The 12,010-nt window shown below is 36.9% G+C and overlaps 2 protein-coding genes across 2 annotated transcripts; both read right to left on the bottom strand.

The window, feature by feature from the left end:
• Positions 1-1,402: 1,402 nt before the first annotated feature.
• Positions 1,403-1,840, bottom strand: LOC136033587 (uncharacterized). Its single transcript, XM_065714360.1, has one exon. The coding sequence runs from the start codon at positions 1,838-1,840 to the stop codon at positions 1,403-1,405; it is 438 nt and encodes a 145-aa protein (XP_065570432.1).
• A 1,371-nt stretch (positions 1,841-3,211) lies between these two features.
• On the bottom strand, positions 3,212-9,549 carry LOC136033586 (uncharacterized). Its single transcript, XM_065714344.1, has 3 exons — positions 9,324-9,549; positions 5,321-5,430; positions 3,212-3,514 (listed from the first exon to the last, which is right to left on the bottom strand). The coding sequence occupies exons 1-3, from the start codon at positions 9,547-9,549 to the stop codon at positions 3,212-3,214; spliced, it is 639 nt and encodes a 212-aa protein (XP_065570416.1).
• Positions 9,550-12,010: the final 2,461 nt, after the last annotated feature.

Raw genomic sequence — 12,010 nt, 5'->3', positions numbered from 1 at the left:
AAACTACAAAAAAACTAATATGGCGCGTAACGACTTACGCGCGCGGGGGGGCTTGGGGGGGCGCGAAGCGCCCCACCAACTAGGTGTTGGGGTGGCGCGAAGCGCCACCCCAACAGCTAGTATCATATATGATGTAGTTGCTATCTGGAAGAACAGGCAGTACCAGCCCCCTCGATCCCTCCCTCTATAAAAACAAGAGATTAATGAGGGTAGGGGTTGGAATAAAGTTGTTAATTCTGAAAACCAGTGTTCTGGTATAAAATAATACACATTCCATTTGTTAATTAATACAGCACATAGAATATATTCAGTTATAACTTAAAATTAGAAAGATATAGAGTGGAAAGCGAATTGGATAAAAAGAAAGAAAAAGCATTTTGAAAATTGAAAGGGCTAGTGCCCTTTATAATAGTCATAACAAGAAAGATAAAAGGCAATAAAAAAATAAAAAGCTGGTGACCATCTATAATAAACGATATTTAATATTCTCTGCATAATTTTTCGCCTTTGTATTTCTGATCAATATAGCAGGTGAATTAAGCTTTGTGTTGTCAAAAAAATGGTCTTGAACTATCTTTTGGGGTCATGCATTCTTTTTTGACAAATGTCCCTCCATTTAGTATGTCGGCTAACTTTGTGGTATCGCTTAGTAATTATGATAGTAATGAAGAATAGGAAATGAGGATTAGAATACAGCTTTTATATTCATAAAAGATGTATTAAAAATGAAATATTAGTTCTTTAAGGAGTGTAATAAGAGAAAAGAATAAAGAGATAGAAATAGACATAAAACATTTAAAACAAGGGGTTTAAGTACAGGTAATAAAGTGTTAACTAGTAACTATTTCTTTTAAAAAATTAGACTTAGACTTAGGTCCTCCCACGCCTGAGGGTGCATAAGGCAGCAACAGTGGTTCGCCAAGACGACACGTACTGAGCCCTCGACCAAAGCTCCTCCATCGAAGACCTCGCCAGCTTTGCCTCCTTCTCTAACATCCTGTCAATGGTCATTTTGGGTCTCCCTGACTTGCGGAGGCCGGGGGGTATCCAACACCATATGTAATGAGGTAGTCTTCCATCACCCATTCGCACCATGTGCCCCCAATACATCCATCGTCGCTTTCTAATGGCATCAAGGATGGGGGTATGATTTTTTCATGATATAAATATCATTATTTCTTACTATCTCCGCCCAATGTATATTCAAAATAGATCTTAGGCAGTTATTATTGAATGCCCGTAGTGATTTTCCTAGTTGCACAGTGATGCTCCAAGTTTCACAGCCATATGTAAGGACGGAGAGGACATTGCTATTATAAATTCTGAGCTTTTGCTTCTGGGAATATTTGTTACTTCTCCAGACATTTCTAAGACAATTGAAGGCAGAGCCAGCCAATGATATTCAGCACAAAATTTCTCTTTCGGGATTGGTATGTTGCGTAAGAATGCTGCCGAGATATTTGAACTCTCTCACTACTTCAATTTCCTCATTGTTGACCAAGAGTCCCTCAGCTAAGTCAGAAATGACCGCATTTGACATTGATTTAGTCATGTTAGCGTTTATGGAGAGTCTAATAGCAATTGCTACACGCCCAAGTTCCCTTATATTGTGTTGTATAGCTTCTGACTCGTGAGCGAAGAATGCAATATCGTCCGCAAAAACACCACCATGAAGTGCTCTTAGTGGGTTTAATTGTAGACCCCCACTGAAGCTACATCCACGAAGCACGAAATCTATGACTATGGCAAATAAAAGTGGCGATAGAATGCAGCCCTGCCTTACACCCGACTGAACGGTGAACCAGTCCGTTAGGCCACCCTCGGTTGGTACTGCGCACATAATATCCAGGTATAACACTTTAATTATATTTACAATTTTGAGCGGGATGCAGTAATATATTACAATTTTCCATACAGTCTCGTGGTGTATCGAGTTGAAGGCCTTGAGAAAGTCTATAAATACTGTGAGTAGTTGAACCTGCCATTTATTAGATTCTTCGAGCAGGACGCTCAGGCCAAATAATAGATTACAACACGATCTGTTTGGCGGAATCCATGTTGTTCATCTCTCAGAACTTCCTCCACTTTACTTTAAATTCTATTGACAATAGTTTGGCACAAAACCTTGATACCAACGGATTGTAAAGCGATGCCTCTCCAATTATCACATTTAGTCTTTTGTCCTTTTCTGAAGAGTTTGACAGTTACTGCCTTTGACCATTCATTCGGGACTTTTTTATCATCCCAAAAACGCGACTAAAGTTCAAACATGGGCACTACTAGGGCGCTCCTACTACATTTCAACAGTTCTGGGGGTATGCCATCATTGCCGGCAGCCTTTCCGTTTTTCAAAGTCACTAGAGCCTCTTTTACTTCACTCAGCAAGAGAGGTCCGGAATATATTCCAAAATCAAACAGTGTTTCTTCAGGGATATTTAAAGAAGTTTTTGGAGGCACCTGATTTAATACCTCGCTGAAATGCTCCGTCCAGCGTCGGTTTATGTCATCCGTCTGGGTTAATAAGATGCCTTCTTTGTTTTCAACTTGGGTTGAAGAAGCCTTCGAAATACCCGCAAGCTCATTCGTTATAGCGTACAAAGTGCGACTGTCTCCCCGCCTGGCGGCTACTTCAGCCTAATCAGCATAGTTTCGAGGTACATTCCTAGTCCGTGTTTTGACTTGTTTATTGAGACGCTTATACTACGTTTTCAAATCATCTAGATATTCTCTAGTACATGTTGTGTTATACTCATGCCTAAGTACGAGAATTTTGACTTCTGCCCTTTGATCAATGATATCCCAGTTACTTTCAGATATCCACTGCTCTTTCTTCTTCCTGTTATTTCCCACAACCTCTTGTGCCACTTCTTTCAGGGACTCGACTATCTTTTCCCATTGATTATCAATTGACAACTCGTCCCTTAGCATAGAAAACTTATTTGACAAAGTAGATGTATACTTTTGTTATACACACGGGTCCTCCAGTTTTCTCACACTAAATGTTGTTACAGACCGCTGGTGCTTTATGACAGTTTTTAGTTTCAGTTTAAACTTAGCAACAACAAATTGATGGTCGAAATAGCAGTCGGCACCTCGAAAGGTCCTAACATCCTCTAAACAGCGTCGCCTCTGCTTGGCAATTAAAATATGGTCTATTTCATTTCTTGTTACACCATCAGGCGAGTTCCAAGTAAATTTGTGTATGAGGGAATCATGATGCGCCGAAGATAAGTTTATGAGTGGCACAGAAGTCAATTAAACGTATGCCATTATCGTTGATTTCCCCCAGTCCATGCTCACCAAGGATAGCTGGGGCATAGGAGGCATCACTTCCAATTTTAGCGTTAAAGTCCCCACACAAAGTCATAATATCATGCCGATGCGCTTTAGCAGCAACATTTGACAACACGCGATAAAAATCATCTTTGGTCTGATCAAAGGTATCATTGGTTGGTTCATACACAACGATAACTGTCAATTTGGCCTGAGAAGTGGCAAAGCGAGCACGAAGGATCTACTCATTAATAGGTTCCCAGTCCACTGGGCATTTTTTGGACCGACTACTTAATGCCATTACAACACCGGCCTCTTTTCTAGTTTCAATTCTGGAATGCAAAATATGGTATGTTTCACTATTCAAAGTACCAAAACCGGTAAGTCTAAAAAATGTTTTTAAAAAGAGTTAATATATATGAGTTAACATATGTTTCAATAAATAGTGTCAACCTTGACGAAATATTAGAAGCTATTAATCAAAATTTCACTTTTCAAAACAACGTAGCGTATCTTTCCACTTTTTAAAGTTCTATAAATTTCGCTTGAGTTACAGAATTCACAATTTTATAAGAATAGTCTATTTCTTTATTTCCACAACCGTAATATGTATTTATTACACGGTCTATGGCTACCTCAATATTTTGGTGAACCAGTCTAGTGCTGCCAGTCTAGAATCCTGTCAGTCTAGAGCTCTCCCTTAGTATTTCCTCTTCTATTCATCCTAGAATATTCGAATAAAGAAATCGTCCAAAAAATATGAACTCCAATAAAGATGCATTTCATGTGCTTCTAACTATGTTTTTGAGTCGAAATACTTCTTAAAAAACAAATAATTACGAGTTTGTTATTTTTGTATCTTATAGGCATAGATTGGTAATTTAAGTTCTCAAGGTTCCAAGCTGTGGTAGATTTCTAAATTTTTTTAACCTAGAGATTTCCAGATATTAAATGAGAACGTTTAAATCTTGACATGTTTGTTGAGCATAAAAATAAAAATTTGAAACATCGGCTAAGATATAGCATTAAGTAAGAGAATTGTAAAGAAAGTCCTGTAAAAATTTTGACTTATAAACACCCAATCATGGAAATATGATTGGATGGCTTGTATCAAAATAACTATAAAAATCCTCAGCGGTATATATAGTAGTTTATACAATTTTATGAACAAACATATGAAACCCCTATACAAAAACATAATTAAGTTTTTTGACTGGTTGGTATTGAAAAGGAAAAAAACTCTATTCCATTTCCGTAGTCAAGTCAAGTGGTGTGAATATTGATTTTTTTCAACATTTCATTAGTAAACGTTGGTAAACTCTCTACACTCTAGTAAACTATCTAAAAACAAGAGATTAATGAGGTTAGGGATTAAAATATAGTTGTTAATTTTGAAAACAAGTGTTCTGGTATAAATTACAAATATTCCACTTGTTACTTAGTAAAGCTCATAGAGTATATTCAAACATAACTTAAAATTAGAAATATCTATAGTGAAAAGCAAATTGGATAAAAAGAAAGAAAAAGCATTGAATAAAATTTTGTTTGCAATTTATTTGCACTCACCATCTGCACAAAATATCTCTAAAAATGATTAAAGAGTGGCGTGCCTGCTTATTTAGTTGAGTAACAACTGTACAAGCGGAAAAAGAAGGAGAGTGGATTCCCTTGTAAGAAACAGCGACCATTCTTCCTTAGAACCAGATTTAATTTGGGTTTTTTGGAGTCGAATTGTGCTAAGAACAAGTTTTATGAAGAACTTGAGCAGAAGGATACTTTGGTGGAACGAATATAGGATGTTACTCCACATATCTGCACCACCAGAGCCATTGAATACTTTGCTTACTGGAACTACGTCAGAATCTAGGCGTTTTTTTTTTATCAAATCCGAAAATATAACTCATGTTTCCAAATGACGTCGCTTGGTGCCCAAATCAAAAATCAAGATCAATTTATGCCTACTTTCAAATTAAAAGGGCAAATTTATCATAGAGCAGGGTCCCTTCTACCATTCTCAGGTGAGAATCATAAATTTCTAAAACTGTACTTCATCAGCGATAGCAATTCTGAATTGAATGCACGTTGCAAAATTTCTCCCGACGTTGAAAGGTCTATCAAGAACGTTGACGTTGAAAGGTATATGCACATCAAGAACGTCTACAAGTAATATTGGCTTTTGATGCTAGCGAAATATCTGCATATACCTCAAACAAATTCATTACTCTTATTTCATTTGGTTCCTTTTGTAACCCTGAAGCGATACTGTGCTTTGCTCCCGATGTGGGGAAGGACACGCCAACTCGTAAGATACTTCCTGTACTAACGACCTTAATTGTGCCCTCTGCAGCTCAAATAACCATCCTTTCTTCAGTATTAAATATCCTGTTGTCTAGAAAACCTTTAAGCAATGACCTTGACGAATTTACACATTTCTAGCTGGAATATTAACGGTGGAACACTAGATAAGATCTTAAATAATTGAAACAAAAAGTCAAAATGTAGCGTAAAGAGTGGGGTATTAAGGAGGGAGCAACCTCTTTTATATACGTAATCATTTCTGTTCCTTTTAAGTTTTAATGTTACTCCTTACTTTTAGCTGATTTTTTTTATTTAATATATTCTAAGGATTACGGAAATTCCGTTATAATGTTAGTTTCTTTGTTACTGGTCTAGAAAATCCAGAAGAGCTTAACGCTCAAAAAAATTTTGAAACCTAACGATTTTCTGGTTTTTATGGTACTTGGTATTAATCAAGTGACATATAGCAATCGCAAATTCTGTCGGTCTGTCTGTCGGTCAGTCGGTCTGTCGGTCCCGGTTTTGCTACTTTAGGCACTTCCAGGTAAGCTAGGGCGATAAAATTTGGCGAGCGTATCAGGGACCAGACCAGATTAAATTAGAAATAGTCATTTTCCCGATTTGACCATCTGGAGGGGAGGGGAGGGCCGGTTAATTCGGAAAAAATAGAAAAAGTGAAGTATTTTTAACTTATGAGCGGGTGATGGGATCTTAATGAAATTTGATATTTGGAATGATGTCGTGTCTCAGAGCTCTTATTTTAAATCTCGACCGAGATCTGATAACAATGGGGGGAGTTGGAGGGGTGAAACCTAAAATCTTGGAAAACGCTTTAAGTGGAGGGATCAGGATGAAACTTGGTGGGGAAAATAAGCAGAAGAACTAAATACGTTATTGAAATAGCCGGAACGGATCTGCGCTGTTTGGGGGAGTTAGGGGGGGTAGTTCTGAAAAATTAGAAAAAAGAGGTATTTTTAACTTACGAAGCAGTGATCGGATCTTAATAAAATTTGAAGTTTGGAAGGATATCGTGTCTCAGAACTTTTATTTTGAATCCCGACTGAATCCGGTGATATTGGGGGAATCGAGGAGGGGGGGGGGCGAAAATCCTGGAAAACGCTTAGAGTGGAGGGATCGGGATGAAACTTGGTGGGAAAAATAAGCACAAGTCCTGGATACGTGATTGACATAACCGGAACGGACCCGGTCTCTTTGGGGGAGTTGGAGGGGGGGGGGCAGGGTTAATTCTGAACAAATGAGAAAAATGAGCTATTTTTAACTAACGAAGGAATGGTCGGATCTTACTGAAATTTAATGTTTGGAAGAATATCTTGTCTCAGATCTCTTATTTTAAATTCCGACCAGATCCGATGACATTGGGGGGATTTGGACGGGGGGTATATATATTGCGGGGAGTATATATATATATATATATATATATATATATATATATATATATATATATATATATATATATATATGTATATATATATATATATATATATATATATATATATATATATACATATATATATATATATATATATATATATATATATATATATATATATATATATATATATATATATATATATATATATATATATATATATATATATATATATATATATATATATATATATATATATATATATATATATATATATATATATATATATATATATATATATATATATATATATATATATATAGATAGATAGATATTTTATTTTAGCCCACCATCAGAACAACAACATGGCGGAGCATAAAGAAAAAAAATAAAAAGGAAAAAGAAAAAGGTGAATATAGGAAAAAGAAAAGGTATATATATATATATATATATATATATATATATATATATATATATATATATATATATATATAGATAGATAGATAGATATTTTATTTTAGCCCACCATCAGAACAACAACATGGCGGAGCATAAAGAAAAAAAATAAAAAGAAAAAAGAAAAAGGTGAAAAACAATACTTCAACATTAAACGATTAAATTACATTCACTATATATATTCATAGCTCGTATATGAAAATCCAGAACAGGCATTGTCTTCCAATCCAGAACAGGCAAAAAACTTTCGACAAAAATAAAATGATAGTTGGTCCTGATAGGCGGTATGTTTGTCCCCTTTGTAATGATGATGATGAAGACTTGGATCATTTTCTCCGGAAATGCCCGGTGCTCTTGGATTTACGGGAAATTTATTTGCATGGGATTAATTTGATGCTTCCGGGTATTCTACAAAATAGTAACACAACCACAAAATTTCGAGTGGGAGTATATATAGATGAATCCTTAATAAGAAAAAAAAGTTTCATATGACTATTTTCTTTTGTTGTTAGAATAGGCACTTTTTGCGTTGAATTCTGTTTTTTGTGCGTATTTGTAATTCGTACTGTTGTTAATTTCCTTGCTTGTTTGTTATTTATTTATATTTTTGTGTGTATATGGCCCATGGGTTTTTGAAATACACCTATCTATCTATCTATGACGTGCAACGGCAGGAAATCATAAAGGTACTCAAGGGCAGCTTTTCTAGCATTACTTTCCTGTTCTGCCTCAGCTTCACGGGGATCTGTAATTTGATACTTGTTCAAAAGAAATGAGTTTCTGTCGAATAGCGGTATGCGTATCAAAAACATCAAAGAACTACAAAACGCGGACCTAACTTTTAGTCTCTCTGTTTCTGTGAACCATTCCCAAAGCGTGGAAAGGTAAAGGACATGTGGTAATACCACTGCTCTGTACATCCTCGCCGAAATTTACTGATTGTGAGAATACTTCAGCGGGGCTAGTTTAGCATAGCTCACTCACAGGTTAGACACAAGGGTATCAAGGCAAAGAGTTCTTGTAGTTTTCTTATCTCAACCGTACGAAAGACCTAAATATTTGAGCGAAGAAGACGGTGCAATAAGAGCACCATCTACGGATACATTTGTTGCTGGTCCCTATTGTTTCGCAGAGCTGAAAACCAGAAATTCAGTTTTCTGGCCATTAACTTGTAGACCAATAGCGCTATAACCAGATACAAGCTTATCTAAATTATCCTGCAGTACACTCAATGAGAAACTCAACATAAGTAAATCATCAGCGTAGCATATTAAACTCAAATAACAAGTATCAAATCTTAGCCCGCCAGAAATTTGTTTTGTAACCTTAAAAGTCAACCTGTTAAACAATATCGGACTTAAGACGAAACCTTGTAGAAGTCCTCTCTTTAGTTTAACTGGCTCACTGAGTTTTTCAAGCCTAAGTTTTACTCTTATAGAGTTATTAGAGTACCAAAATGATAACATAGCTACTATATGGGCGTTCACACCGGCATCTAGTAGGGTCTGGAACACAGCAGACTGGATTACTGAATTAAATGCAGCGGAAATGTCAACACCACATATATGTACGGATAACTCAAGTGAATCAGCCTTGGCAGGAATGCGCTTTAGAAGTCTATGCGAAAGCACAGCTGAGATGATTTTGAAACCCGAACTGCCAATAGTCTATCACACACTTCGATATAACTTCGTGAAGGACCAATTTTTCCAGCAACTTGCTCAATGTACTCGAGACAGTAATCGGCCTGCAGCCTCCAAACTCATTTGCATTTTTTCCTTTCTTCAGGATGATTGTAACGACTCCGGTACAAAACGGTTTGGGGACGGTGGCACTATCTATACACATCTGAAAAAGTAGTTGCATATGCTGATCAAAATCGGTGAATCATTGTGCAGATGATTACCACTGACACCATCAAGACCAAGAGCCTTGTTAACCTGCACTTTACTATTTTTGAATTTTTTCCGCATATTTTGTGGGTCACGGATAGCCTCTTCCGAAGCAGTTTCTGCTTTCTTCACTTTCAGCTCATCCACACATGCTTTGTATTCTCTTTTTGTTTTACGAAAGAGATTGAAGACAGTGCCGGTCCTCGGCTTGCCGGAGTCGCGCCAAACAGAATACCACATCTTAGACCTCCATTTGGCATTCTTCACGTAAGGATGGTCACTCCATCATCTTTTCCTTGTACCTTTCCTAATAACTGTACTAGGTACGGCTGCACACTTAGAAAGATTTAGCGCATGAATAATTTCAGTGCAGTATGTATTGAGTGCAATCTTGTCATCGCACCCATGGACAAGAAGCTGGAACGGGACTTTTATATTATCCAAAATTTCGTCACACGTCGACTGGTATAGACTGAGGTTAATCCTTTTCCACTCGCGTCTTTCTGTATAATCTGGCCTTTTTGATTTAACATCGTGACTTAAAGCAACATTAAACTTAAGACCAAGATGATCACTTGCTGTATGATCTGAATCCACATGTACAGGTGAGGGAATATAAAAGTTAGAAAAGACGTAATCAATATTACTTGTGCTTCCTGAATTGTGAATGAACGTAAAGTTTTGATCTTTAATATATGGAGAATAGTCACACGAAATACATGCCATAAAAACGTCCTGTAGCTTTCCTTTCAAGAAGAGGCACACTGGAAATCACCGCAGACTAAAAAACCCGAGATTCTCAGCCTACGGAGTAGCCTTCCAATTTGACCGTAAGCTTCGGCATACCGTTTTTCACTACAATCCGTGTTCATGTTAATTGGTAGATATACATTGATTAGCGTGACAGTACTTGGGTCTGGGAACTCGACTGCTATATAGAAATCGTACAACTCAAGTTTACGACAGTCTGTGCTCTCGTCAACGAATATTGCAAGTCCACCACTAGGTCGGCCCCTGGCGCTAGAGCGCTTTGCCTCATGAATGTGCACGGATTTATTAGGAACTGACTGAAAGAGCCCAAAGTTATCGGTAGTTAGCAAGTGTTCTTGGACACAAACAATATTATATGTGAGGCACAAGTTCTTGACGTAGTCCAATTTGGCAGCATTATGGCCGTAAACATTGCGGCAAAATATAGACAGTTCATTCATTTTCTTGTTTGAGGAGAAGCTTTCTGCATTGCTCGTCGGACTGCTGGGCACTGTAGACTAAAGCTTTGGTGGCTATTATTAGTACTAGGGTACAAAGCGCATTTCACTGTTTGGGAATCGCAAGAGCTTTGTCTACTGTTCTCGTGGGGTCCAGCACATCTGGAGCATCGCATGATATTGGTACAGTCCTTAGCAAGATGATCAAATGACTGACACTTGAAGCATCGCTTGGGAATTCGTCTCAATGGGAGACTGCTGCATTTCGGGAGTCAGCGTCAGTAAAGGTAAGTTTGATTGTCTCAGATTGACCATATCGCTTGGCACTGACTAATTTGGAGTTAACAGAGAGAATATCATCATCTATTGTGGCAAGGGGCACAAACTTGACGATCGCGAAGAACTTTTCCTCACGAAAAGAAGTACTTATATCAGGGGAGGACTTGAGGGAGTTGGCGAGAGTAGATGCCGACTTGGGGCTGTTCATGTAAACAACCAGGCCGGATTTAGTCTGTTGGATATGATCAATGCCTCCATCACTAGCGTGTCCTTCGACAAACTGCTTCTGCTTGGAACAGGAATCTATTTCTGAGGTAGGTACATTGCTGATGAAAACCTTGAGTAAAGATTTCTCGGGCTGAGGGAGACGAGGCCAATCATTCTGAGACGGAAGGATAGATTTACGCTGTTCCATAACACTGTCATTCTTATCCTTGCATTTGTTAGCTTCCACGCACAAGGTTGTAAAAGTTTCTTGTGGAATTTTCGGTACTTCAGATAATTTTCAGATGGTGAAGCAGGTCTTAAACTCAGGGATTGAGCTCAGTAATTTCACAGTATCATATATGTCACATGGTAGGGTTTCCCTCGAAGCCTGACTACGTCTTTCTTTCACATACAGCTCCCCAAAACTATCAGCTATCTCGTTTATTTTTTCGTGGTTTTCACGGATAGCATCTCTCGCAAAAAGCTATATATATATATATATATATATATATATATATATATATATATATATATATATACATATATATATATATATATATATATATATATATATATATATATATATATATATATATATATATATATATATATATATATATATATATATATATATATATATATATATATATATATATATATATATATATATATATATATCAAATCCTTCAATGATGTAATGCGTTTCTGCCGTATGAACTATTGTGGTTGTTGTGAACAAATCGATTTTTTTCCATACGCTACATGTAAAAGGGGTGGCTGCGGTGAAATCCTTAAAATAGTCATCGATTGTAACGCTGTGAGTTGATTAGGAGGGCTATTAAACATTTTAAAAAAAGGGCTAATTACGCTTATTGAAGAATATTTTATGGTTTCAGTAATGCTGTTGTCACTGAATCATCACTCGACCAAATTGTCTATACTGTTGGGGGCAAGACGGTTTTGGGTCCAAATTTATATCATGAATTGCAAGACATGGTGGAAAGCGC

Source organism: Artemia franciscana, chromosome 1, assembly GCF_032884065.1.
Source record: "Artemia franciscana chromosome 1, ASM3288406v1, whole genome shotgun sequence".
Taxonomy (NCBI): Eukaryota; Metazoa; Arthropoda; class Branchiopoda; order Anostraca; family Artemiidae; genus Artemia; species Artemia franciscana.
This window is presented reverse-complemented; position numbering and strand designations above follow the sequence as displayed.

Excerpts from the sequence above, each read along its gene's own strand:
- LOC136033587 (XM_065714360.1), bottom strand. The coding sequence starts at position 1,840 with ATGTGCGCAGTACCAACCGAGGGTGGCCTAACGGACTGGTTCACCGTT.
- LOC136033586 (XM_065714344.1), bottom strand. The coding sequence starts at position 9,549 with ATGTGGTATTCTGTTTGGCGCGACTCCGGCAAGCCGAGGACCGGCACT. Across the intron at positions 5,431-9,323 it reads TGGTCTTGATGGTGTCAGTG|ACGTTCTTGATGTGCATATA; the intron begins GTAATCATCTGC and ends TATTACTTGTAG. Across the intron at positions 3,515-5,320 it reads GAATTGCTATCGCTGATGAA|ATCCTTCGTGCTCGCTTTGC; the intron begins GTACAGTTTTAG and ends ATTAATGAGTAG.